At 44.8% G+C, this 27,769-nt stretch overlaps 4 protein-coding genes and 1 pseudogene across 4 annotated transcripts; 2 read left to right on the forward strand and 3 right to left on the reverse strand.

Annotated features, from left to right (window-relative positions):
- Window positions 2,059–5,425, forward strand: LOC8068263 (UTP:RNA uridylyltransferase 1). The gene is made up of 6 exons (XM_002451375.2): window positions 2,059–3,003; window positions 3,123–3,482; window positions 3,723–3,946; window positions 4,062–4,125; window positions 4,654–4,850; window positions 5,019–5,425. Exons 1-6 carry the CDS (start codon window positions 2,119–2,121, stop codon window positions 5,230–5,232), a joined length of 1,944 nt encoding a protein of 647 aa, XP_002451420.1. The 5' UTR covers window positions 2,059–2,118; the 3' UTR covers window positions 5,233–5,425.
- LOC8055039 (protein DETOXIFICATION 46, chloroplastic) lies at window positions 5,440–12,360 on the reverse strand. Its single transcript, XM_021460182.1, has 14 exons — window positions 11,619–12,360; window positions 11,153–11,247; window positions 10,745–10,853; window positions 10,288–10,343; window positions 9,847–9,902; window positions 9,166–9,304; window positions 8,303–8,440; window positions 8,158–8,226; window positions 7,952–8,062; window positions 7,500–7,628; window positions 7,278–7,355; window positions 6,694–6,765; window positions 6,338–6,397; window positions 5,440–6,231 (listed from the first exon to the last, which is right to left on the reverse strand). The coding sequence occupies exons 1-14, from the start codon at window positions 12,013–12,015 to the stop codon at window positions 6,130–6,132; spliced, it is 1,611 nt and encodes a 536-aa protein (XP_021315857.1). The 5' UTR covers window positions 12,016–12,360; the 3' UTR covers window positions 5,440–6,129.
- Window positions 12,218–14,037, forward strand: LOC8068264 (annotated as a pseudogene).
- Window positions 15,212–18,224, reverse strand: LOC8055041 (eukaryotic translation initiation factor 3 subunit J-A). Its single transcript, XM_002453175.2, has 6 exons — window positions 17,923–18,224; window positions 17,027–17,148; window positions 16,287–16,435; window positions 16,019–16,169; window positions 15,761–15,920; window positions 15,212–15,646 (listed from the first exon to the last, which is right to left on the reverse strand). Exons 1-6 carry the CDS (start codon window positions 17,933–17,935, stop codon window positions 15,546–15,548), a joined length of 696 nt encoding a protein of 231 aa, XP_002453220.1. The 5' UTR covers window positions 17,936–18,224; the 3' UTR covers window positions 15,212–15,545.
- Window positions 18,698–23,059, reverse strand: LOC8068265 (protein ACCUMULATION AND REPLICATION OF CHLOROPLASTS 6, chloroplastic). Its single transcript, XM_002453176.2, has 7 exons — window positions 22,713–23,059; window positions 22,094–22,324; window positions 21,757–21,981; window positions 20,882–21,142; window positions 19,912–20,776; window positions 19,540–19,673; window positions 18,698–19,270 (listed from the first exon to the last, which is right to left on the reverse strand). Exons 1-7 carry the CDS (start codon window positions 22,989–22,991, stop codon window positions 18,977–18,979), a joined length of 2,289 nt encoding a protein of 762 aa, XP_002453221.1. The 5' UTR covers window positions 22,992–23,059; the 3' UTR covers window positions 18,698–18,976.

Below are 27,769 nucleotides of genomic sequence, written 5' to 3' on the forward strand. Positions count from 1 at the left end.
AATCTCCAATCACGAGCTCAACACCACCGCTGCTCCAAGCCGTCTAGGGCGTCGGGAAACACCCAAGAGTAACAAGAAATCCGCAGCAAACTCAAGAATCAAGTGCCACTAAATGCAACTCTCAAAGCAATGCACTTGAATCTCACTCAATCTCACTAGGATTAGCAATCAAGCGAGGAGATGAGTGGAGGGAGTGTTCTCTAGCTCAATGAATGTCTCAAGTAACCAAAATGCAAGAGAGAACCTCCCAAAGCCGGCCACCCTCAATTTATAAGCCCCTCAAAGAAACTAGCCGTTGGCCACTTTCGCTGGGCTAAAATCGGGGGCACCGGACGCTACCAAGTGATCACCGGACGCTCGACCTCCAGCGTCCGGTGCTCAGGGGTTGGCCACGTGTCCTTCTTGAATCTCGCGTGTCAGATTCTAACGGTCACCTGCGGACCACCGGACGCTCTGCAAGTCCACACCGGACGCGTCCGGTGCACACCGGACTCATGCGCAGAGAGTTCCGCAAACCTGCGGGTCACCGGACGCTAAGCACCGGTAGCGTCTGGTGCTCACCGGACCCATGCGTAGAGAGGGTCGCAAAACATCCGCACACCGGACGCTAACCACCGGACGCTCTCAGAGTGCGTCCGGTGCTCAACCCTAGTAGGGTCAAGCACACCGGACTCTGAGGCCAGCGTCCGATGCCTCCGCACTCAGCGTCCAGTGAGTGTTTCTCAGTGAGAAAACACTCCCACGACTTCTCCAATTTTTCCACCGGCGCAATAGAAAATATACACTTATTTTTCTCAAAAGCGCCGAGCTCGGCGGGAGGGAGAGAGGAACCCAAACCCCTCTCAACCCTAGGAACTCCACCTCCTTTGCAAATGTGCTAACACCAATAGGTGTCCACCACCAAAGTGCAAGTGTGTTCGCTTTTCACAAACATTTTCACCAAAGGAGTTGAGTTAGCACTATACTAGATCCTAATGCATATGCTCAAGATGTAGACCTAGTAGCACTTGATTCGAGAGATGACCGTGATTTTCCCTCTTGATAGTCGGCTATTTATCCTAAACCCGGTCAATCACTTCTCTACTCATCTTAGACCGGCAAAAGTAAAACCCTATGTTTATACCTTTGCCTTGATAACTTTGCTCCTCGTCTATCACCATGATCTCCACTTCATGCTTCATCCCTTTGTGATCGTGTGGCCACCTTTCCATGCCACCATGCTCCTTCATCACATGTGTTGCTATGCCTAACTCAAGTCACTTAAACAAAAGACATTAGCAACTTGGTGTCATTAATTACTAAAACCAAACTTGGGCTTTCTCCTGTACTAAGGGCCTCCGATCTATCCGAAGCATTGTTCATCATAGCCGACATAATCCTTGAATCAGACTGTGCAAGAATTATGCCGGCTATGATGAACAATGCTTCGGATAGATCAGAGGTCAGTTCTATCATCGAAGAGACGAGAAGCTAGATGTGTTTGTTGAATGGGTGCATCATCTCCCAAGTGAAAAGAGAGGGTAATAGTACGCAACGAATGCTTTCGCTTTATTTGCTACACATTGTAAACATTTTAGGGCTTGGTTGGGTCAAAGCATCTGTGTGTGCTCTGGATCTCCTCAATGCCAACTGTAATCGTCCTGCATCTAGCCAGTAAAGATCTCTCTTCACTCGGCAAAAAAAAGAGACATTTTGCATGCAATGAAATCATGATCCATCGGCACACCTAACGCTCATTCACACTGGCAATCTCAAAAGTACACTAGTTCAGTCAACATTTGCGTTCAGATCAGAAACGCATTATGGCAAGCACTTGCGTGTTTACACACTACTAGCTGTGAATTTAATTTGACACAAGTCGGTACAAATGCAAAATGTGCTACAATGATCAAATGCAACTGCTCCGCCTATTCTTCTGCGAGAAGACACTGGTGTACGGAGGGAAGCGCAAAGGAGAGTCGCAGGTGGAGGTGGGGTGGCGGCCCTTTCAAAAAGGCGAGCGAGGGCCGAAAGCCGGAAGCTGCTCTGCTCTCCTCTCCTCTCCTCTCCTCTCCTGCCCCCACACGCTCACGCCTTCCTCGCCCACGCCACCAGACGAACCACCACCTCGCCTCGCCCATGGCCGGCGGCGACGACGCCCAGGACCACGCCGCCACCGAGGACCCGCCGCAACGCGCCCCGGACCCCTTCCTCCGCTTCCTCATCCCGGCCCCGAAGCCGCGCCGGGCCGCGCCCACCGCGCTTCTCCAGCCGCCGCACCGCCTCATCGCGCCGCCGGAGCTGGTGATGCGCCCCGAGGAGCGCCTCTTCATCGTCCCGCCCACGCGCCCCGACTGGCTCCCGCCTCCTCCCCGCAGTTACCAGCATTCTCCCTCCTCCTCCTCCTCGACGGGCGCGGTGGCGCGCCCACGCCCGCCCGTCCCGCCGCCGCCGCCGCCGCCTTCTCCCTCCCGCCGTTACCATTCTTCTTCCCCCTCGCCGCGCCCGCGCCCCCGGCCGCCCTTCCCGCCGCCCACGAACGACCCCTGGGCGCGCAATGCGGGCCGCTTCGCTCGGCAGTTCGCTGGTGTGCATGTCAACGGCAATGCGAGGCGCGGCAGGAGCCCCGTCGTCCCGCTCCCGCACGACGGCGGAGCCCGCTTCCTCCCCGTCCCACTCCCGCACGACGTTGGTTTCCAGAGGCCCAAGGCGGCGGCGGCGGCGCCGCACAAGGAGAAGGAGAAGAAGGCGTGGGTCGCCGTGCAGAGGAAGGCCGAGAGTGGTGCGCGTGACGAGGATCGCGCCGCGGCGCTCAGCGAAGGATACTCCGGTGGGGACGAGGGGAGCGTTGAAGCCGAGGACGTACTCCAACCACAGGGCAAGGGCGAGCAGCAGGAGGACGACGATGCTAACCGTCGCCTGCTTCTCATTGACCAGCAAGACGACGACGTCGAGAGTTCTCTGCCCACGGATGGTACTCTGGACTGTTCCGGCCGCGCCGGCGGCGGTGATCGGCCAAGCGAGGTACGAGAAATAATCAAGCAAACTTTAGACAATGTCAGTTCAAACGCAATCCATTCATCGGAGCAATCACATCGCATTTTCTGAAACGCTGGCATTTGCTTCTGTTCATCTCTTCTCAGGTCACGCCTGGACCGGATCAAGTTCCACGCCTGCAGGGCAGAATGCGCAGGCCAGAGGCGGAATGCCGCCACGACATCGACACCTTCACGCCTGGCTTGCTCGCGCTCTACGAGTCCCTGAAGCCATCAGAAGAGCACAGGTCCAAGCAGAAGCAGCTCGTGGACTCCCTCGCCAAGTCTGTCAGCAAAGAGTGGCCCAATGCTCAGATGCATCTCTACGGATCGTGCGCCAATTCGTTTGGAACGTCGCACAGCGACGTGGATGTCTGTCTCGAGATGGAAACTGGCACCCAGGACGCGATTGAGGTTCTTGTGAAATTGGCAGATGTGTTGAGGACTGACGGTTTCGAGAACGTGGAGGTAACTCCTTAAAGTTTTGCAACTGAATTATGCATTGTTTGTCTGTTTCTAAAGTCTCATCAGAGTTTTACACCTGAGTGGCTATGCATTGTTTGTCTATCTCTTGCCTTCAGTTCAATGCTTACTGCATATTATCATCTTTGAAATTAAAACTCAAGACTCGCCTTCTCTGTTCCTGCCTGATTGAGTGTCTGTTGTTCCTCTCGGTCTCTGATAATATATACTTTGAAATTCATGTAGGCAATTACCAGTGCTAGAGTTCCGATCGTAAGGATGTCGGATCCAGGAAGTGGTTTCTCATGTGACATATGCATCAACAATCTCCTCGCTGTTGCCAACACAAAGCTTCTGAAGGATTACGCTCAGATAGACCAGAGGTTGCTTCAGCTGGCCTTTCTTGTGAAGCATTGGGCCAAACAGAGAGGCGTGAACGAAACATACCGTGGAACGCTCTCTAGCTATGCGTGAGTAAAAATTGATATATGCACTACATTCGTATTTCCCTTTTCTTGTCGCCGCCATGCAGTTTTCTTTCTTTACAAATTTGGGTTCTAATCTTTGTTTTACATGAACCTACAGGTATGTTCTTATGTGCATCAACTTCTTGCAGCAATGCGAGCCAAAGATTCTACCATGCCTGCAGGTTTTCTGTACCCAACTTTATGGAATTCATTATTTTGCATGTAGCATATTTTAAGATAATTAAGATCACTCCTCAATTTCCCTGCATTTGGTTCATTCATGGTGTTAATGTAGGTAAAGCAACCAGTTTTTTGAATTTCAAGCCCTTTGATTTATTTTTATTTTGTTTTCATTTGATAGTGGAGTGCTATGGTCGGGGATTTGCACAGTTTCACACTCCATATGCTTGCTTCTTTTTGGATGGCTCCCTCATCCTTCCATTATGGTTGGTTGTTTTTTCTTTTTCATCTTTTCCCTTCTTCTGTTTTTTTTTGTTGGGAAAGTAGGTCCATTGGATTTATGGTTTTCAGTTTTACATGTGATTCAACTATCACTGTGGAGTTCATTCAGGATTAAAATGGCTCGTCTAGTTCGGAAGGCACGCCAAATTTCAACACATGTCATGTCATTAGTGATTAGCCTTATGATTTGCATTTGTTTGTCAATTTCATCCTGATCCAACCTCCACCCTGCTCAACAATTTCTGCAGGCCATGGAGCCAACATATAAACTGACCGTTGACGGCACTGAATGCGCCTACTTCGACAAAGTTGACCAACTCCAAGGTTTCGGCGCTGACAACAAGGCCAGCGTCGCCGAATTGCTGTGGGGGTTCTTCCACTACTGGGCGTCCCAGCACCACTACAAGCGCGACGTCATCTCCGTCCGCTTGGGGAAGACAATCAGGTAATAGTAATGATGATATCAAGACTCCATGGTCTTTTCCAAACCACAAACTTTGAACAAGCATTCGATTCCGCCGAATTCCATGCGGATTTTAGGTTTCAGATAATTGTATTTATAATTACAGGCTCGTTTTAAAACCTTGGCTTGTGATTTGTTGTGGAATGGCAGCAAGCAGGAGAAGAGGTGGACGACTCGCGTCGGGAACGACCGCCATCTGGTGTGCATCGAGGACCCGTTCGAGGTCAGCCATGATCTCGGCCGTGTGGTTGACCGGCAGACGATCAGGATCCTCAGGGAGGAGATGGAGCGAGCCGCCGTCGTGCTGCAGCACGACGACGACCCCTGCGTCACTCTGTTCGAGCCCTACGGTTGTGAAAACTGATTGATTTGTTGATTGATCGGCATGGCCGCATGGGAACTGAGAACCCGGTTGCTGCTGCTTGATGTCTGCTTAGTTGTCTGAACTGCACATAAATAAGGCCTGTCAAAACCAAAAAAATTTCGCGAACTAAACAAAGCCTAAGGCTTCAGATGATAGTAAAAAATTGTGAAGAGAACTGAAATGATATCTCGTCTCTTAGAATTTGGCTTATGCTGAGTAAAATGATATCTCGTTGCAGTTAGGAAAGTACTAGAAATTGTATCAGGTGCATTTTAGTTGCCACAAGAATTGTGCAGGCAGCTACAGTTCACCGTCGCCGTCACTTCAGCACTTGCACGCTGTATGCTTTGAACACCTTGGGAAAAAGAAGCAAAATCACGAAGCTGGCTCGTACAGTTGTACTGGATCAACATTTTTGCGATCCCACTTTCCATGTTTTCTGGACAGCTTCAATAATAGCATTAACCTTCTCGTAATTCTTACTAACAGTTACTAACAAGAAAGAAATTGAGCACTCTGCAAACGCTCGCTTACTTCATTCTACGGGTGCGAAGTGTTGGAAAGCGTGGCCACTAACTACCATTCTCGCTTCCAGGAATCTGTGAGGTATAATTCCTAGGACAAAGGAAAGCTAACACCCTACGTAACATGATCTTGTGTAGTGTAGCCCTGATTCCCTAGCTACTTAGCTAGTAGGAGTATCCAACTCCCTGCTCCTGCACATTCCCCTAACAGAGGCATAGAGATTAGGCCGACTGGACAACTTCTGTACGAAACTGACTGCAGAATGATCTTTCCAGGGTTTTGTGACTCCTTCGAAATCTTCATCTTTGCAGGTTTTTGTGGTTCCTTTTTACATCTTCATTCATTATTATCAAACCTCATCTGATGACATCTTCACGTGGCTTTTGCCTCGACGTACTCAGCCTGGTTGAAGTTTTTGTTGAACAGCATGCCCGTTGGAGAAATAAGTCGTAGTAAAGCACTTCCGAACCGACTCTGGAATGGCAACATTGTTCAAAGACACGACACCAGGTTAGGACTAGTTATGATTATGACAGTACGTGCTAAATGTAAGGTATTCAACATATAGAAATGCCCATACCCACTGAAACAAGACGAGTACCCACCAGCATCCTGGCAGGCTACCTTTGTTGCGGAGAAGCTTTCAAGAATCAAGATGAAACAAGAACAGAAAATTCATCATTGTCAGAAAGCCTTTCGAATTTCAAACTGAGGACTTTGGACTCTCGCTAGTTTACATGCTGGGTAATCAATCTCACAGCCTTGACAGCTGACAGCATTCAAAAAGTGATGGTAGACAGTAAACTGTATTCTTAGCATTGATGGTTTAGATCTCAAATTCATGAATGGCCTGATCCGCTTTTTAATTGACGTAGAACAATTTCACATGGTCTCCCAGCAATGAGTTGAATGAAAAAAGCGAAGAAACAGGCATACCATCAAGAGAACTGTTCCAATGGAAAAGCAGACACCCATTGATTGACTCAAATATCTCAAATCCCTTCCAGCCTAAAATAGGACAAAAAAAAAAAGATGTCAGTACATTGTCCATCAAATGGTAGGCAAGCATATGCTGGCCTTACAAATATACTACTACCATCTCATAAACATTGAAGATTATTCCCCTTACTATACTGCAACTGCTATGTGTTTTTTGTCTGGAAATAGTACAGAGAGCTCTATTGGTCTGTTGCTTATTGCAAAAGCAATCCAAGCATGCAGATTAATGTGGCATGGTGTATTTGGTCTGTGCCAAATCTACCACTGAAAAATTTGGGTAGCCCCAGGAGTTTGGATGGTTGCTAAAATTTAGCAAAAATCCATGGCTTATGGTTCATATCCCATGCATTTTCCTGCAAACGCTTGGCCAAATGCATGTCAAACCAAAAGCTCGGCTGAAATTATTGCTAAAGTTTGGCAGAGCTATTTTTGGGTATAAATCAAACAAGTTTAGTCAACCAGTGTAAATTACATGAGAATCAGTGTGGGTCAGATAGATGAAATAAAGATTATCAGCTTACCAATAGTGTTCCCTCGAGGGAGTGTATTGAAGGAGTCACCACCAATACACTGAAATACGGAGCCAGTACTCGGTGCATCTGTTGAGAATATAATGCAGACTTGATGAGTTGCAGATGATGGTTGAGAAAATAATTACGTATAGGCAAAATTCAATGATAGAAACTAGTGCCTAGTGGTGAAGCAAGAATAATATATAAAAAATGTAAAGCAATGTATCAGACCTGCTGGATGACCATTTGGTCATTGGTAAAGACACTGGGGAAAAGCCATGGAACAAGTGTCCCTACTGCCCCCAAAGTCAATCCAGTTATCGCACCAATGATCACAAGTGACTTCAATAGCATCCTTGCCTAGATTAAAAAATTTTGCTTTAGGATCTTACAAAGTAATGAACAAAATCTCCATACAGTTTTACTAGAGGGAAAAGGAAGAACTGTGAAAATACACTTCCATACAAAGCATAGTACGTTTGTTGATAAACTAACTGATTAGGAGAGGCTAACTGTATCATTGATTCACTGGGGGTAATGAGTTCCATTTAGCTGAACCATATGAAATAAGATTCATAGTTGCACATGGACACACGATCATGAAATGACACATTGCTATCATTGCCAGTAAGGGTGACCATTTTGTTATCTGCATAAATTTGAACACAGTAATCAATAGGTACCTTGGTCAAATTCTGATTAGCACCATATATCAGCTCAGGCATGAATGACTGTGCAGTTTGAGACAGAGGCTCGCCCCAAACAGTACACATGCACAAGACATTGATCATAACCTTCAAAAGAATCAAGTAAATGGCACATTTGTCAAAATCCCTTTTTATAAATATTCCCTTGCGAGCAATCATTTCATGAGTTACAAAGTACAAACCTGATGGGCTGCAAGAGTTATTGCTCCCATAGAAGTCGCAGAATATGTGAGCAACGCATAGAATGCTACCTACAGAGAATTTTGAAATAATTCCTTACAGTGACATAAGGAAAGGATGCAAGATTGCCAGACCTCAAAATGTTACCTTGGACGTCATTGTCACAAAAACAGGAGCTGCAATTTCAAATATCTGCAACAGCTCTCTTACTGATGGGATCGTAAATGAGAAAGCTCGAAAACCCTTATTGCTTAGATTTTGCATCATCATGAAAGCTGCAACAACCTGATAGTGTGTGAAAAAATAGTCACTCTAGAAAACAATTGAATAATCAATCATGAAGAAAGAGGGGGGAAAAACTTGCTGATAAGCAATTAAGTTTCCGGTATCAATATGAACCACATAGGCTTCTGAAATGGAGTGAAAAAGGAAAAACTTTTACTAATGTGTGTTTCACTTATGAGCAAGTCAGATGATGTGCTTATTAAGCTAAAGAGTGGATGATCAACAACCCTGTGGAATCATGCTCACTTGCTCAGTGCTTATGAAGCTACACAATGGATGATCAACAACTTTGTCATGCTCAAGTTGTTACATTCTTGTTGGGATGTGGCTCGCCTGGGCCAAGCCTATGGCATAGCAAGAAGAAAGAATTTTCTTTCTAGTTCTTGCTTGCCCCTCATTGATTATCTCCTTTCCCTTAAATTGAGAGGAACATCCTTCCATAGGTACAAACCATTCTTTTTCAAGTTCTTGTGTGCCTGATTATATCCTTTCCCTTAAATTGAGATGAGTATCCTTCCATAGGTACAAACCATTCATTTTCAATTAAACCAATAAAAAATTTCAATTTCTAGCATAATGTGCAAGATGGCATAACAAGTCCTTCTACCTTAAAAATTCTCAAACATGCCTTCCTTAAAAATAGAGAGGAGTGCCATATAACGAGTTAAAAGTGCCATCAAGGAGAAATCACATGGTGATTAGGAAAGTGTCGAGTGTGTCTGTACCTGTGAAACCATAGTTGCCCAGGCAGCACCAGCAATTCCATAGCCACAAACAGAGCAAAGAAATATATCGCCAACACCATTTATAACACTAGCAGCTGCCAACGCCTTCAAAGGACCCCAAGAATCCTTCATGCCCAGACTGAGTTATAACAAACAACTATATAATAAGAGAAGCATCCAATCAAGAATGGTTGTAGTATAAAAGACTTAAGTGTTTATTACTATCTGAACCATTGTATTCATGTAAGCGTTTAGCAGTGTAGACCATGTCTGTTTATTCGTGGCAATAGGAAGAATAGGTAATTATAAGTGATGACTATTCTTGAAAGTACGTGTCAAACTCAAAGAGATACCAACCAGTGTTCAACTAGTTCTCACCTCACTGGAGCTCTTGAGACTTATATCCAGGTTTTCAATGCTCTACCACAAATACGCAATAATAGCATTGAAAGACAAGTAGGGATCTTGACTGGAGATATAACTTTTAGGTCTCATTCAAAATTCCACATCATGACTTGGATTAACTTTTAGCATACTTTATTTTGTTTACTTTTCAAATCTGAATAACACAAGCTGTAGTTTGACAAAGGAAGAAACATGGGACAAATCTACCAGGTACAAAACAAAAGAACTACCAAATCATATACAAAATAAATAAGAGAAGAGAATGGGCACAAGTACCTAGCACTTTGAGCAACTAAGCCAACAAGAACTGCAGGCCATGCGAAACCCCTTATCTGAAAGCAAGTATACATATTGATATACGTTACTGCAAACAAAAAGGAAAGGTTAACTCTATAACCTATAATATCTTACATGTAGACTTCATATGCAGGATTTTATTATTATTATTTTTTGTAACATGCATTTCTTTTCTGCCTCCTTCCCACTCTCATGCACAAGCCTCTGAGGTTTTATTCGACATACAACATAAAGCTGAACTTTTGAACCATATCAACTTATACTACTAATCCTCTTTACTGCTAATGCTCAATAAAAGAAAAGCTCAAAAATCAAAACCGCAAGATGCTAGCTTTACCCCAGAAATATTTCCTTTCCTAGCAATTAAATTGGGGCGATAACGCGATAATATTGCAGAGAGAAATGGTCAACTATAGTTACCTGTGCATATGTATTGGCCGAAGAAATAAGTTCATAATTCCCAGATCCAGTAAAAGCTGCAGAGGAGAACAAAGGAAAGAAGTTATAATATTATAGAGTTTATGAAGCAATGTATCATGAGGAGCAAGAAACTATATGCCAAAGAATAAACCGACAGGACAAATTCAAATGTATCTTGTACTTTCTAGATTCTAACAAAATGTCCTAATCTGACAATCGATTTAAAATAAGATCAGTAGTAAAGATAAAAAAAAAACATGTAGTCCCTATTTGCATGCTTAGTTGGTTGAGTCTAGGACAAGGCAGCAAAGCAGAAAATGAGATAACACAGTGGAAAAAAATAAGCCTCAGTTTTTTTTTCATTAGAAAATACAGACACGATCAGCACTTCCAAGGAAGTATGAAAAACAATATGATAGTTTGCAGGTTCACAGAATACATTTTTGTAGAGTCTTACCAGTCAATACTTGAGTACCAAACACCTTGGTGAACAAAAACATTCCTATGCCACAAGCAAGAGCAAGAAACAGTAACATAGACACTTGATGTTGTGCAAGTTCTTCATCCTGCGCATGGTTACTGCAACCAGATTAGGCAACAGATCCAAGAAGGTGATTGACATTTGACACATTGCTAAAGACTACTTGTAAGTAAACCTAGTCACATGCTTGTGTGGAGAGGGAGCAAACTTATATCAAAACAGGTAGCCATCTAAATCTAGTTTGGGAAGAACTTTATGTGGGTAAATGCCACAGAAGCATTGTTGGTAGCTATGGTGATATCCTCTTCGCCTGGCAGACTGCACCACAAACTGTTTTGCTACCACAGAAGAACATGCTCAGATAGAATTAGACAGAGGGTGCACCTTTTTGGCTAAGGAGGTGGCCACCATGTTCGATGTTGCGACCGAAAGGAACATGAATATGTAGCTTAGGTAGTCGCAGAACACTGTCCCAGGCCCTGAAAGGGAAGGAGAGCAAAACAGAACAAAATAAGAAGAATATACGGAGCTATGATGCAAATTTACAGATGTAGCTACTTTTATAGATGGAGCTATTTTGCAAATCTATGGACATTATAGTATATGAATTAAAGATATGTATGTGGCGAGCAATGCCGTGTCTCGCGCTTAGCTCGCTATGGGGGGAAAAACACAGAAAGTAATGTACAAAATTCAGCTAGAGAAAGGTTTGCATCGGGGTTGGATGACGAAGAGACGCTGAATATCAGTCGGCTGTTACAAAACTTACAATTACAATTCACAGTATCGCAGGACGATGCCTGTACGGAGATGATGGAGAAAGCATAGAGAGGAGGAGTGGAGGGCGAACCTAGCGCGGCGAGCTGAAGCGCGGAGGTCTGGCCGATGACCATGGTGTCGATGAGGCTCATGAGCGGGCCGCAGATCCAGAGCCCCAGCGCGGGGCCGGCGAACACGACGATGTCCCGCACCTGCTCCCATATCCCCGCCCCCGCCGCCTCTTCGCCGCCGTCGCCGCCGTCCTCGGCAGCCCGCGCGACCGCCGAGGCCTCCGCGGCACAGCGAACGGCGCGGGCGAAGCGCGCCTGGCTCCCCCCGAGCCGCGGCGGCCGCAGCAGCAGCCGGAGGCGGGTCCCGGGAGGAGGAGGGAGGCGGAAGCGGAGGCGGTGGTGGGAGGCGGGCGCGGGCGCGGAGACGGGGGCGGGTGGGCGGTGGGCGGCCGAGAGTAGGCGGAGGTGCGCGGACATGGCTGCGTGCGCGCGCCGCCGGCCGCCGCCTTACGCGCCCGTCGTCGTAGCCTCGTAGGGGAGGGAGGAGACTCGGAGTCGGAGTAGTGTGGTGGTGGTTCGCTCGAGCGGAGCGCTCCCCGCCGCCCCTTGTTCCCCTCCCCTCGTGCTGCTGCGGCCTGCGGCGGCGGGCGTCTCAAGGCAAGGTAGCCGCCCGCCGAAAATGGTGTGCCCACGGGCGGGCGGGCTCGACGGCGGCGGCGGTAACTGGTAAGGTTTGACGTGCACGTGCTGCTCTGCTCGCTCCCTCAGGATCGTGTGGAAGGGAAGCCAAGAGGGACTAGCAGGCGACTACTAGGGGTGGAGTGGCGGCCAGTGCGAGCAGGAGCAGGAGCAGGAGCAGCCAGCCGCCGTTGCTGTCGCTGTAGCTCAAACTACTCTGCACAAGAGGACGCGTACCTGTAGCATTGTACACTACGCATACGCCAACGACATGTACGTGTACGGGTACAATACACGTATGTTGCTGATACGGTGCCTCCTCAGGGTATGTTGCTGTATTGGGGAAGCCAAATGTTGGCAAGAGCACGCTTATATACCAAATGGTTGGTCAGAAGCTTTCGATTGTAACCGCATAGCATTGTTGTGAGAGAAAAATACTGTTGAATAAGCTCTAGCGACGAACAAGATGTTGGTATATGTTGTGAACCAGAGTACCAGGTATCAGAATTTTAATTCAGTTCAGTGCAATGCAAAACTAAGGTCCTCGCAAGTTTCTGGTCCCACTTATTTATCATCAAGGGGATCGGCAGTATGATGATGAAGAATGTTAGGGGTGCTATCGGCAGTGCTGAGCTGACTGTGTGCTTGTTGTTGCTGATGCTTGCAAAGCACCTGAAAAGGTAAGGTATTGCCAGCAATATGAAAGGAAGTATAAATCCATCCTGACATTCAACCGTTTTTACCTTACATCTTGCAAAGCTTTGAGCTTTTAGATTGATGAAATGCTTGAAGAAGGTGTGGGAAACAAAGATATTGGACTTCCTGTACTGCTGGTATTGAACAAGAAAGATCTCATAAAACCAGGAGAAATCGCAAAGAAACTTGACGTACGACGAACCTGATACAAATTGATGAAAGGTGTTTCATAACCTGTTTCTTTTGTGCTTTCCTCTGCATGCAGTTGCAGTTGGTACTGATTTCTGGACAACCCTTTTGACAGTGGTACCAAAAATTTACTAATGTTGATGACGTTATACCAATAAGTGCTAAATTTGGTAATGGGGTGGATGATATCAAGGAGTGGATATTGTCAAAGCTCCCTCTGGGTCCTGCTTACTATCCCAAGGTATCAGCAAAGACCATTCATATTTTTCTAATGGCATCTCCCCCGTGCTTTGTTTACCTTTATAAATGTCATTGTGTGTCCTCGTATATATTATAAACCGAGATAGTCAGGTTCAGACGCTCAGAACATTTTAGTAAATATTTTTGTCTGTGTGGTAAAGAGTGTGCTCCTGAATATCATTATACATATATAATTATACATGATGCTGGCTGTTTCCCTACAAATTTTAAAATACATACATGAGATAGAAATTAGGATATTTTTTTCAAACTAAGATTAAATCTATTGTAAAAAAAAGGAAATAGGCCATGAATTCCCCACCGGACCCCGGTCTGTGTTGTCTAATAATAATAGCAAAATATTCCCCTAACATGCATGTCCGATGGATGCAGGATGGCAAAGCCATAAAGATGTTGGCAACCACATCAAGGCTTGACATTGAGGATTTCCTACAAAAGAAAGTCTACCTTGAGGTTGTTACATCTTCTTCACTTGTTATGTGGTTGATTGCTGTGGACTTTGCCGGCCATCTCCTGCTGCAATGCAACTGACTATCGTGGAGATGTTTCTGTCTAACGCTAATGCGTGACTCCTCCTTCCTTGTACAAATAGAGGTCAAAGTGAAGGAAAACTGGCGGCAAGACGAGCGACTTCTGAAGCGGTATGGCTATGGCGGCGAGATTCGAGTGCTGTGAGCCTGTCACTGGATATGTAACCTGTGGAACTGATAGCGCATGTTTTTTTTTCGAGAACATGCATGGCATGTATTTGATTAAGCAGAGAATGGGAGTTAAACAACAACAATAAAAGTCCCGAAGACACCCAAACCCGACTCACTCACTGCTTAAAAACACATGAAACATGAAACAACTAAGCATTGTTTAGTTCATCCTAAAAATAAAAAACTTTTCAAGATTTTCCGTTATATCTAATCTTGCAGCACATCCATGGAGCATTATATAGATGAAAATAAAAACTAATTGCACAATTTGACTGTAAATCGCGAGACGAATCTTTTAAGCAGACAATGTTTGTCAAATAAAAACGAAAATGCTATAGTGTTAAAATCCAAAAACTTTTTATGTCTAGGCCTAACTTGCTACTGAGGGAGAAGAAACCGAGCCGGCACATCAGCCTACTGGCGAAGAGCATCGAAAGCCGACAGCGCCCTGAAGCCAGCTGCAATCCACAGGGACGCTTCCTTCAGGATGGTGTGCAGCACCTCTGCCGGCTGCCGAGGAGTGCCGTCGAAGGTCCACGCGTTTCGTTCCTTCCATAAATTCCATCCGACAAGGAAGAATGTTGTTAGTCAGGTCCTCCTCTCAGCAAGTTTTGTGCTCTGGTCCTGTTGTTTTGTTCTGTGGAACTGATTTTGCTGAAGTGAGCATGGTTGAACTCTCTGTAGTCTGATTTGTTTTAGGCACTATTCTCTCAGATGAATTAACTAATCCATCAAGTGAATTCGAATGAAAGCGTCTCTGAAATGAATCAACTGCTCTCTCAAGTGAGTTGGAAACAAAGCGCCAGTTTTTTTTTTTTTTTGGCCGAATGAATCAGAACTGTTCTCTCAAGTGAATTCGACACAGGTGCCCTATTCATTCGTATTGAGCAGCGTCTTTCTTAACATCCGTGCAGCAACCTACCCTAGCACCCTCTGTGCAGGTGCAGCAAATAAGTACCAAGCACGCCACCAGTGTCTTGTGAGTTCGAGCGTCCAGCCAGCAACAATCATAGATGCAGCCAACCATACAAATTCACAAATGACGGGTGCAGTTTTACTCAAAAAGAAATATGCTGGTGCAATTGGAGTGGTTAGCGGATCACATACAATCTCCAGAAACAACGGACAGTCATCATACAACTTGAAACAAACACAAGCGAGACACCCTCCAGGGATTACTTGCATAACTCACGCAGTAATAACCAGATAGTACAAGGTACGTATAGTACAGTTGGCCAAAAGAAAAATAAATATGCAATGTTAAAAAATAAATTACCACGAAGATTCAAGGACAAGAAAACACCTGTGGATCCATTCCAGACCACAGGTGCTCTTCTTATCCAGCAGAGTCAAAAATCATCCTCAAACAGATAGCGCATATTCCACGCAATAGTATGCCAGCTATGCCGCAAAATCTAGTGATATATTCTCTGCTTGCCAAAGGTATACATGACAGGAACCAACTATTCCCTTCCAGCAAAATCACATGAAGTCGTACTCGTCCGGATCATCATAGCCACCACCCCGTCCGGGGATGAAGTCGTCATCTCCTTTCTCGATGTGGAGTTGCTTCTTTTTCGCTCCTGCAAAAGAATTCCATTCAGTATCAACATCAGTGATCATGTGCTGGTTACTAGATCTGCCTTCGAAACATGAACACCTTGAGGTGAGGTATATTCATAGTTGAAGATTGTTACCTTGTTTCTTTTTGCCTGCTGCAGCCTCTTTCTCAGCCTTGATCTTCTCGTTAGCAATTGCTGTCACGGATGAAGATATTTCTTTTGCGTCCGCACCTTTCAACGATGTCATGGAAAGTCTCATGACATTCTTAAGGAGAGCCATATAGTGAAAGCTTTTCTGCAAATGCAAACATGAAACCAACAAGGTCAGATATATCCTGCTGAAAAAGGGTGCAAAACCAGAGACATGCAGTGTTGACAGTGTTATTAACATACCTCATAGGGGCGCAGTTTATTTGCAATAAGCTCCGCATATTCTGCAAAGTCACTCTCGGACTTCGGGATAAAAGTATCTAGTGACTTTTGCTCACCACCCTTCTTTGCAAAAAGTTCTGTGGTTGACTTGAAGTCAGCTTCTTCCACAAGCCTGTAGCAAATAAATATTGTAACCATGCAAAACTAGAGCTTCTTCCACTTAGCAGCATCACATGGTTAAATTTTTATGCTAAGTACCAAAAATATTGGCTATAGAAGCTCCATATACCTTTGTTGGCGAATTTTCTCTGAAGTGGGACTAAGAGGGGGCTCATCTGGTTCTGCAGCACTTGTTGATGCTTGCTGTTTTCCCTTTTTAGCAGGAGCCTTAGTGCTAGGTTTCGCCGCAGCCTTTTCCACAGGCGCTGGCTTTGGTTTCTACAGGATGCAGTAAAACAAAATGACAGACAGCGTTCAATCAGTGACAGTTCAATATTATTAACTTATATAAGTGGTTGGCATCCACTCAATCATGCAACTGATAGTATGGTGCTCATCATTGGCTTACAATCACCAAATTACATTTCTTTGGAAGTTCATTTTTCAATAATGAGAAACAACATTTTACTGTAAAATTACATTGAATAATTCAAGCCCTTGAGGATAACTGTTTGAACTATTCAACTACTCATATAATCATCAGCTAATTGAAGGTTAGGTATGCAAACAGAATGGTAGTGAACAAGAAATCACACCTACACAGAAAAGATGAAGGCATATAGAACCGAGCATATGCATCAAGTATCTCCAACAAATTATTTCCAACAACTAACCAGTGGAAAAATAATAATTATTGACTAACGTTATCAGCGTGCAGGCATCGTGCTTATAGCTCTCTCAACTACATAGAGATAGAATTATGATATAAATAAAGAAGAGTGAATTTACTATTGCCTTAACAAAGAACCAACGTTAAATAAAAAGAGTTGTGTGATGCATCAATTAACAAATCATATATTTTCATTTTACCTCCTCCTCCTCTTCTTCCCACGATTCTTTTACATCATCTTCTTCAACATCTTCATCAGCCCACTGATTTTTAAGTGGCTCAGCTTTCACAACAGGGGCAACTGGCTGGAAATCTTCAGAATCTGAAATGCAGTGTAGATTAGTTTCCATAACACACCAACATCAGAACTTGATGCCTAAAACTCAATAAACTAACACAGTTTCGCAAAGGAACCCTGAGGAGTTTGTCAACGTATACTCACTTCCTCTAACAGAGGCATAAGGACGTTGCAGAATTAAGCAGGCAGCAAAAGGTAGCAAACACTTATAGGGGTGTGATTTTTTAACAATCATGTTAATCCAATCAGAGCACTACTACTTAAGAAACACGTAAAAACTTAAAAGGAATGGATTACTGATTTGCAAAGAAGGCCACTTCAACCGGCAGGAACAGATGCCAGAATCTTTAGCATTGGGCACCGAACAACAAAAAGACTGCTATTCTATCTCGCTATTCTTAGTTGATGCACTAAATTAGACCTATACAGAGATGCATACGACCAGATATATCCATGTCACTATGTCAGTAGACACAAAACATCCCAAACCCTTTACCATTTGCCTAGGCTAAAACGGAACGGATATCGCCACAGCTCACAAACAAATGGTCTCCGAACAAATCCTGCAAGCCCTTAAACTACGCCCCAGAAACCAAACCTAACTTCAGGCATAAGCCTAACGGATATCGCGCGTGCCTAGGGTCCGAGAACTCCCTTCTCTAGATTCGGAACCCGCCGTAGGACGGCGCGAGTACAGAACCCCGTCACGAGCCGCGCATCGCAACACCGAACTACTCGCGTCGGGGGAAACACCGGCGCACAGATCGGGGGAGTCGAGGGAAGGAGGGCGGAGCTCACCCCAGTCCTCCATCGTGGCTCCTGACGGTCTCGAGATCCGATCGCTTCGGCGGTGCCGGCGGCAGGTACGACGGCGGCGGGGCGCCCGGTGCGCGGAGGGCCGGAGGTGGCTAGGGTTTCCGCGGCCCTGGCTGCGGCGGCGGTGGCGGTGGCGGCGGCGGCGCGGGAGGGGAGGGCGGAAGCTTCTCGAGGGTTGTGGAACGGGAAGGGGAACCGTGCGAACGGATGAGTCGAAGTCGCGCTCTGCTGGCTGCCGCCCTCTTTGGGTTTTTTTTGCTCTGTCACGCGGCCTGGTGGGGTGGTGCTGGTGCGTTTTCTCTTCTGGGAACTCTGATCGCCCATTGGACGGCCACGATCTCCCATGATATAAAGGCCTTCTTCGCACACGAAGTCGAGCCGGAAACGAACGGTTATTATTATTTTTCTCTCACTCTCTTTTTTTTCTCTTCCTTTCAAAAAATTCCGAGACGAGGTCGAAACGGGGCCGATACACACAAAAGATTGGGCCTATCAAAAAACCCAAAAAAAATTAAAAATGGGCAAAGCCAGCTGCTCGTAATATGCAGTTTCAGCCAGAGATTACCATGCGAATATATAGTATTTGTGGAATGAGAATAAAGAAGTACTACCGACTTTATTTTCGAGGCAGCTACTATCTCATTTTCCTACAAATCTTTTTTTTTTTGGCGAAGAATCATTTTCCTACAAATCAGAAATCACAGTGAGCCAAGCTTTCTGATGTGGTAAGCAGTGACCTTTGTCTGATGCAGTGATGTGGTAAGCAATGATGCACTGCAGCCTTCGTTAGGATCTATTGTTTGTTTCAGAAGAAAAATCTGACCTAGTAATAGTAACACCAAATTATCTCTATCAATACAAACTAGATGACAAATTCTCTCGGCCTCAGGAACTCATCACTAATCAACCTAACCAAACTCTCTCCAGGAGAGAAAAGAACCTGTGCTCACACTGTTTATTTACATACACTGGTGCAAAAGAAAAAAGAATGGGAGTTGAGCAACCCCTACTCGCCTACTCCTGCTGCACGACCGTTCTACGACTTGAGGACTGCTCCTTCGGTGATCCTCCACCCTCCGGACTTGGAGTAGCTCATCTCGTACCGAGCGGTGTACTTTGTGTCGTAGGCGTCGTTGTTCTTTGGGTCTGCTACGTCGGTAAGTTGGCCCATCTCCTCAATCGTCGCCTCCACAGTTGCCCGTCGACCGTCCATGGAGACGGTGATACTGTCGATCGTCACGTCGGAGAGTGTGTATTCCCAGAACCAACCGTGACGCTCAATCTCTGTGGCTCGGTCCATCCATACCTTCAGCATGTTGCCATCGAGGATCTGTTGGAGGATGAATTGGAAATAACATCATTAAACAGTGGCACTGGATTAATAATATAAGGACAGGTTAAATAAGAAGCCTCCACCATTTGAATGTTGTGAAACCCAAAATAGCATAAGTGGTTGCACCATTATGACTAGAACTCTTGAATGTAATAGCATAAGTTCTAAGGATACATCCAAAGTGTCTCTAGCAACATATGTAGGGTATTGTTCCGGACAAACCAACAAGGCTAGCCAGCTATAAAGATCGAATTTTTGGACCTCACCTCTTGCAATGCCGTGACAGTGTGTTCTGGCCCCAAAGCCTTGGACTTGATACTTTGCCACTTGCGAACAATATCTTCAGCCAACTTTGCATCCATTCTAGGAATTTCTAGTGGCTCTTCATCTGCTCCCAGACCTTCAACAAACAATAATTGAAGGATTAACTTTCGTGACGGGCATTACACAGTTAATAAATAATACAGTTTTTTAAGTGTTTTATTTATGCACTTATATGATGTACATCACAGATAGAAATAGGGTGTATTATGGTCCCAGGCACATTTAATGTGCAATACTTGGTATACAGCTTTGTTCTTCAAACAAAACCCAATGGCTAGAAGAAAGTAACGACACTTGATCACAAGTTTACTCACCATCAACAGAGTCAGCAACTGCCACAGACCCATATTCGCTCTTAAGAGCAGGAAGTGACTTCTTACGAGGCAAGCACTTCAGACCTATTACTGCAAATAGTGCAAACAGTGCACCAGCAGAGATAATCTTCAAAGCGGCATTTTTGGAATCATGGATAGCATCTCCAGCAACACTTTCTTGGGCAAGTTTTTCAAGAGATTTCTCAAGATCATCACCTGGGGTATCCTTGCCTGATCTGTCTAGCTGTTCTATCAATGGGAAAACCTTGCTGAAAGCTTGAAGAGCACTTGATTTTACCGTACCAAGCGCGGCAGTAGCTTGGGCACCAAGTTTCGCTATAGCAGCAGCTGCGGCCAAATGAGAAGCTCCACCACCTTCCATCCTTTCTAAGTAGCTTAAAACTTTTGGGTCGTCATAATAGTCTCCCAGTCTGAACTGCATCCCTCGAGTATCTCTGCTCCTTGGGAATACCTCGGAGACAAGCCAAGTCTCCAAAAGCTTGCACAGCCCTGGAAGAAGATCATTCTCTTCATCGATACTAGAGTTATTCACCACAAACTCAATAATTTTGGGGTCCCTATATGGCGAGGACTCATTATCAATTCCAAGCCACATTCTGCAGTTGCTGATATCTCCCACCAGTAACGAGCAGAGTGCCCGTTCTAATGCAAGGTTCATCTCATTTTCATAAGGATATTGAGAACCTATATTGAACTTCTGAAGTTGTTCAAAGAGGTCATCTGCCATCATGATGAATTGTGGCCTTTTACTTGCAATTGCTTGAGCAATATGGGCAAGTGCCACACTATAGATTTCAAACCATTCAGGTGGTATGCTATTCGGTGTTTTAGAGAAGAAATCCATCTGAGATATATAACATAAAATGAGTGAGGACTTCTAAACATTGTGTTCAAGTAAAATGGACAGACTACAGCATGCTGCTGCTCATTAAACTTGATCGACACAAACCTGCTCGGCTGATGTCATCTGCAAAAAAGCCTCATTCATGAAGGCCTCACGAGAAAATCCTCCTCCAACAGTAGCGATACCACCTTGGCCAACACTCCACAATATGTTTCTTGCACCTTGCAGACCTTCTTGGCGTTTATTTTTATGTTTTTCATCAGTAGGAAGAGCAAGAAGCTCCAATACACAGCGAGGTGTAATCTCCTCCAAAGTTTCATCAATCTGTGCAAGCAGTTCAGGTGCAAGATTGCTTGCACCATCCTCCTGAAGTAAAATGTTTCCGTTAGTACTGCTTCCCAAGATATCTCTCTAATCAAGAAAGAGCCTATAAACCGATCTTAACACACTGATCTTATAACAAGTGAAAAGAAATTGATAGCTAAAATGCACCAGGCATTTTTTGTGCTAGCAGCTTGCAATAATGGAATTCAAATATTTAAGAGGGGGGGACGAGAAAATACTAGAACATTTCATTATCTCTAAGCAGGAGTTGCTAGTAGCTTAATGCCAGATTGGTTTTACAGTGTAATAGGATTAATGTCCATGCCATGATGTAGCTAATGGTTTCAGAATTATGAAAAATGACATTGATGCAGTCCCTACAGAGATCTAAAGTACAGTAATAAGTACTGTTGCAACTGATGCTTACCCAAAGCGACTTTGTTCACCAAAGAAAACAAGTGGTAATCAGTATCAACAGCAAGCAATTATATAAAACCTGGAGCATGCTATCTACAAAATATGGTATGTACAGTGCTAATAAATGACAAATTTCTTCCGTAACAGTGAACATGTCACATTAAGATTAATTGACAACTATGCGTACACAGCCACCTCAAGACATATTGGATCTGCAACCTTAAAACAAACTAGTTCACCTGCAGGAGCTTAAGTGCCCTCTCGAGCACCTCACAACAACAGATTACATCTGGAGGGCTTGCTGCCATAGCGTCCCTTGATAGGTCCACATAAGCCAATGCCATTGCTAGCACCAAATCCTGCTTGAACCGCTTAGGTGGACGGTCCTGAAGCAGCTGCTCTCCAGTTGCTAACACCAGTTGTGCCTCCCCAGCCTCCTGAAGCACACACAGCACACCTGGTACCTGCTTGGCAAGTTACCGAAGAGAGGCAGCAACCAGTTACACGCCTGCGTTATTTAAAAATTCTAGAAGAACAGAGAACATTGTTTGCACGTTTACTTTCCTATAACCTCACCTTATCCCAGGCAACATCCATGGTGAGTGCCGCATCACGATCCTCAGAAAGCGCACGGTCGTACTCAGTACGGGAGCTCTGGTTTGTGAGAGTATCATGCGCAATCTGCAGCATCTGCCGACGCCCAACGAGAGCTTCCGTGCTGTAGCCGTACTGAGGTGGCTTGGCTATCCGCGACTCAAATGCCCTCCGAATGCCATCGCCTAGGAAATGTGGCTCCGCACCGAGAATCTGAGCATAGTGACACCAACAGATCATTTCGCAAAATAAAACATGCAGGATTGCAGGTTATGTTTGTTCTGGACATTGGAACGCAACAATGCTAACTCTCTACAGAAGACCATCTATTCTGTATATTAAATTAAATGGGTGCAACGTAGGTTGCCAGATATGGTGGATTTGAAACCTAGAGAACTGACATTGATACTAGGGTGTCCACTAGCCATACAGAAAACAGTGAAGAATGCAAATTTTCATAAGACTGGTGTGTTCAAAAGCCCCTGCTATACAGAAATGTGGCGTTTCTACGGAGCAGTATTCCCTCCTGCCCCTGCCACTGCTAACAAGGTTCCCCCATTTTGTCCCCCCTATCAAAGTATCAATCACGAGTGGGCCTGACCTTGTAGAAGTCGACCGGGAGGGGCAAGGCGCGGTCGGCGGCGTCGGGGAAGAGCGGGACGAACGGGGACGAGGAGGGGGCCGCGGCCGGCGGGTCGGCGGCGGCGGTGGCGGTAGGGAGGAGGTGGAAGTCGGCGAAGAGGCGGTCGGCCCAGCGGCTGGCGGCGCGGCAGGCGGAGGGGCCAGGCGGTGGCGGCCTGTGGTGCCTGCGGAGGGGCGGCTGGGAGAAGGCGAACGGCGCGGAGTTGGGCCGGGCCAGGAGGCTGTGGACGCCCTCCATTGCCGGCGGCCGGCGGGGGCGGCGAGATTGTGAGCGAGGGTTATGCACAGTTGCACACGAGATACTGGGTCGTGCCGTCTTGTTGAGGCCTGGTTTACTTTTAAAAAATTTTGTAAAATAGAAATAGTATCACTTTGGTTTGTATTTAACAAATATTATTTAATTATAGACTAACTAGGTTTAAAAGATTCGTCTCACTAATTCCGACCAAACTGTACAGTTAGTTTTTATTTTCATCTATATTTAATACTCCATACATACGTTTAAAGATTCGATGTGACGGGAAATCTGAAAAAAATTACAAAATTTTTGGGGAATTAAACAAGGCCTTAGTTCACCCTTTTCAAGCAAAAACTAATTGTACAGTTTGTCTGTAAATCGCGAGACGAATCTTATAAGCCTAGTTACTCTATGATTAAAAAATAATTGTCAAATAAAAACGAAAGTGCTACAATATTAAAATTCAAAAAAAATTGAATCTAAATAAGACCTTAGTGTACACTGTACTTAGTATAGTAATAAGTAAATAGTACACACTAGGAGTCGCTACAAATTTTAATTTAGGACCTAGGTCATTCCAATTCCAAATTTTAAAAGAGTCAAGCATCTCAAATTTGATAAAAATTATAGATTTATTTAGTTTTATTCTTATTAAATCTATGTTTTATATATAACTAAGTGATACATTATACAATAATTTACCATAGTTCAAGCATAAAATAATGAGTCCACCATAAAAAGTTTACCATAATGGACCATATGAACTACATATATGAATTATTTGAATTAATTATAGAAGAACATAGATTTAAAACTACAGTCAAAACTTTGTACTAAAGTGTACCATATTATATATTCAATGGGTAGATCTACTCATTAAAAGTCCAATAAAATTGAAATTTTCATTTTATGTTTTTTTGTGATTTATTATGATTATTAAAGATTTAGAAATAAAAAAAAGAAAAAGACAAAATCACCCTCTAAAACCACTCGAGGGGGTTATTTTGTGCGATTTTGAAAATTTTTCAGAGGTAGAATATCTGGTTTTATAGTTCGGGAATGAAGTAGTTCACCCTACATAGTTTGAGGGGTTATATAGACTTTTCCCCTTTGTAATATGGTAATTCTTCTCCCACTCCTGTACTGTGCTTTATAATTATTATTATATATATAAAGCAATTGTTGTCAAAAAAAACTTTTGATAAGAGAGGGAGAAATTAAAAAGGGACGAATGGAAGGAGGTTTTTATCCGAGAGTTCGGGCCGGCCAACCCAGAAACTGGATTCACGAGCTTGTCTGAAGAAACTGGCCTGGGCCACGTGTCATGCCCAGGAAACCTCCCAAACGCTTGGGCTGGGTTTCTCTGAGCTGTGTATATTTGGCCCAATTTTAATCCTTTTCAAATACTTTTGACTTTCCTTGTTCATCTCTGACAAACATATTTGGCTGTCAACAGGAGGGAGTATATATACAGAGTAAACCAAACACAAACAATTCTTACTGCAATCAATGCTGGTAGATTATGACAATTCAATTTCGACCTCCGTATTTCTTTTCCTTTTTCCCTTTTTTTTGTAAAATTTCTAGTGTCTAGGAAAAAAGTGCACTCGAATATAATTAACGTGTGTTAACACATGTTAGATAAATATTTTTAACTTTCACATCAACAAACTCTGTGCACTATGGTTTTGTGCACTGTGGAGTGTGGTTAATTAGTTAAGTCGTATAGTTTGGTTTGTATAGAAACAGTTCTCCGTAAGATAAAATCACTAGCTGGACCATGGGAATGAATGTATCTTCCATTTACCCACAAGGCCATACATAGGAATGTTCAAATAAAGCTTTAAGACCCTAAGCAGGTTGAGAGATCGAATGGATGTTTCAGACTAGTTGGATGAACACCTCACAACGGAACGGCTTGATCACAGCCACCTGATGACCTGAATAAGCAACATATATAGCAGATTAACAGTACACCTCCACCAACCTAGCTAGCTAGAGTACTCAGACTATTCATCACACTGAGATATCACCAAAACCGCATTACATATGGGCGAGGGAGACGAGTGTTCCACCGACTTGTACCCATCCGATCCGTAGGGGTGTTACTGAGGAAGACATTATTCTGGGTCTTGGGGAAATAGTAGGAGTCCACTGCATCTGGTGGATCGATCAGATGACGCCCAGGCTGCGGTCCAGGAGCATGTACCTCTCATGTTCTCCTGGTACATGAGGCTCAGTGAACGAACGTCGATCTCCTCCTGGGCAGTTGTACCCGTAACATGTGACGCAATATATGGTTTATGATTGGAACGATCGACCAGGTAGAACCAGGGTAACCCCTCCCTTATGTAGTGGTGGTCGCCGGGAAGCCGCCGGTAGGGCTCATTTGCAGCACCTGTGGCAGGTCGTAGTGTTTCTGCAGTCCATAGCATAGCACAACTGATGGGCTGAAATCGAGACAATCACAAATATGCTCACGGCATGCATAGCATTGCCCTCTCGGCTTCGAAAGTGCTTGGAGCAGTGAGCGGCATTGGCCTAGCACGGTAGGGGATCACAGAGGTACCCAGTGCAAACTAAGGCATCGGCGTCGTGGTCCAGGAGCCGGTAGCGCTGGTCGCCTTGGAGGTGAGAGATGGCTCCATCGAGCGGGATCCCGTAGGATGCTACCAGGTCATCCATATCCATCAGCGACGCACCACGAGCAGTAAGGAAACCTTTAGCTATGGCGAGGTGCAGAAGTCGTGGAAGGTCCACAGCAATGTCATTGGTGCCAAAGGATGACCGCATGCAGGTTAGCAGTCATGGCCTCTGAATAGGAATGTACAGCGCAGGAACCCCCTACACACAACAAACTATATAATGTTAGTAAATTAATTGGACCGTAACAGCTCAGAGAGCCTCAGATATATATGCATAATTAAGTAGCAGCGTAGGGGATTTAAACATCTTACCCCACGCCGCTGGAAGAACCTCAGAGAGCTGCTGCGAAGGAGGCGGCATGAACTCCTCCCAAGTTCGGGTATCGTAGCGCTTCCATTGACGATGGGGCAGGAGCTCGTCCCAATCAACGTCTTCCATTCTTGTAGACACTAGGCAAACATAAACAAAGTTGACATAAATGCAAGTTGCATTGAGAGAGGGACCCCCCAAAAGAAAAAAAAATACACATAACCTACCATAATTAAGAGCATCATTAGCTAAATATACATACATATAGTTGATCTCCTGTGTGTTTTGGTAGTGTGGTGTACATTTTTGTGCTCTCTTCCAAGTTCCAACAGCTACATTTCAATTTCTTCCATCACTCTTCCCTCCTGTGCATTATGCACTCTACGTTAACTACAATTTCAGACCACATTAATTTAAACCTTTACAAATATAATAGACCCCATACAATTCCATAAAACTTCAAATCCATAAATTTGAAGTTCAAACCCTCTTGTGCATGTGCACTCTATGTTAACTACAATTTCAGACCACATGAATTTAAACTTTTACAGACAGACCCCATACAATTCAATAAAACTTCAAGTCCATAAATTTGAAATTCAAATTGACGCGCGCGCGCGCGCACACACACACACACACACACACACACACACACACACACACACACACACACACACACACACACACACACACACACACACACACACACACACACACACACACACACACACACACACACACACACACACACACACACACACACACACACACACACACACACACACACACACACACACACACACACATATATATATATATATATATATATATATATATATATATATATATATATATATATATATATATATAGTCCATGCCAAAGTGAAGATCATCAGCTGTTCACATAGGAAGTTACTGGGTTCACAGCATGACAAAGTGAAGATCAGCTGCAATCTGGACCAGAGGAATGTGGCAAAACAAAAATTCACATATGTTCGTCTAATAATTCGCAGCATGCCAAAGCGGAGTACGTACTGATGGGTTCAAGTACAGCAAGCCAAAGTGAAGATCAGCGCTGCAATCAAGTTCTGAACGGAGGAATGTGGCAAGGAAAAATTCACATATGGTCTAATTCACAGCATGACAAAAAAAACACAGCATGAGGCCTCTGAAACTAACAAACAGCTGAAAATACGGTTGAGCAATTTGCTCCTACCTCCCCCGCCCGCCGATTCTCCGCCACTGCGCGCTGCTACCCCTCCCACAACAATTTTTTTTCCCGATGACATGCGCATGCATATCTTAGCGAGCCCGGCCGGGGAGAGGAGCACCGTCTCTTGCCCCGAAGAGAGAGAGAGAGAGAGAGAGAGAGAGGTTTTGCCGCGGCGTATACCTCTGGTGAGTAGCAACGGGACCGAAGGATGATGGTGCGCGGAGGCGATGGAGTCTCGTCGTCGACCTTCCCGCCTTCTTCCTCCGCTCCGCACCTTCCCACCCTCTTCCTCCGCCCCGCTTCGCAGGGAATGGCGAGATCCCGCGCTTCCTGGCTCCTGGGAGTAAGAGGCACAGGAAGGTTCTAGAAAAGAGAGAAGGGAGGGGTAGCGTCCGGGCCGACCGATCCGTTTGGTTGGGCTGTGACTTTTGGAAAAGCTACTGTGAGCTTTGAGCTTTTGAAAAGCTGCTGTGGATGTGGGTTTTGAGAAACCCAAAAGTCAATTCGTTGGTCACTCGTGGCTTTTGGAAAAAAAACTGAACGGATCCCAAAAGTCAGTGAAAGCAGGGGGTGAGGTGCTTTTGGATTTGTACTACGAGAAAAGCTGCTT

The sequence above is a fragment of the Sorghum bicolor genome, chromosome 4 (genome assembly GCF_000003195.3).
Source record: "Sorghum bicolor cultivar BTx623 chromosome 4, Sorghum_bicolor_NCBIv3, whole genome shotgun sequence".
Taxonomy (NCBI): Eukaryota; Viridiplantae; Streptophyta; class Magnoliopsida; order Poales; family Poaceae; genus Sorghum; species Sorghum bicolor.

What these genes read in the sequence shown, in the direction of transcription:
- LOC8068263 (XM_002451375.2), top strand. Translation starts at nt 2,119, where the DNA reads ATGGCCGGCGGCGACGACGCCCAGGACCACGCCGCCACCGAGGACCCG. An exon ending in GGAACGCTCTCTAGCTATGC is followed by an intron (nt 3,947 to 4,061) that starts GTGAGTAAAAAT and finishes ATGAACCTACAG; the next exon opens with GTATGTTCTTATGTGCATCA. An exon ending in AGATTCTACCATGCCTGCAG is followed by an intron (nt 4,126 to 4,653) that starts GTTTTCTGTACC and finishes CAATTTCTGCAG; the next exon opens with GCCATGGAGCCAACATATAA.
- LOC8055039 (XM_021460182.1), bottom strand. Translation starts at nt 12,015, where the DNA reads ATGTCCGCGCACCTCCGCCTACTCTCGGCCGCCCACCGCCCACCCGCC. An exon ending in CTAATCAGAATTTGACCAAG is followed by an intron (nt 7,629 to 7,951) that starts GTACCTATTGAT and finishes TTTTTAATCTAG; the next exon opens with GCAAGGATGCTATTGAAGTC. An exon ending in ACCAAATGGTCATCCAGCAG is followed by an intron (nt 7,356 to 7,499) that starts GTCTGATACATT and finishes TATTCTCAACAG; the next exon opens with ATGCACCGAGTACTGGCTCC.
- LOC8055041 (XM_002453175.2), bottom strand. An exon ending in GAGAAAATTCGCCAACAAAG is followed by an intron (nt 16,170 to 16,286) that starts GTATATGGAGCT and finishes TATTTGCTACAG; the next exon opens with GCTTGTGGAAGAAGCTGACT. An exon ending in ATAAACTGCGCCCCTATGAG is followed by an intron (nt 15,921 to 16,018) that starts GTATGTTAATAA and finishes TTGCATTTGCAG; the next exon opens with AAAAGCTTTCACTATATGGC.
- LOC8068265 (XM_002453176.2), bottom strand. Translation starts at nt 22,991, where the DNA reads ATGGAGGGCGTCCACAGCCTCCTGGCCCGGCCCAACTCCGCGCCGTTC. An exon ending in TCCCGGTCGACTTCTACAAG is followed by an intron (nt 22,325 to 22,712) that starts GTCAGGCCCACT and finishes CACTATGCTCAG; the next exon opens with ATTCTCGGTGCGGAGCCACA. An exon ending in AGATGACATCAGCCGAGCAG is followed by an intron (nt 20,777 to 20,881) that starts GTTTGTGTCGAT and finishes TATATATCTCAG; the next exon opens with ATGGATTTCTTCTCTAAAAC.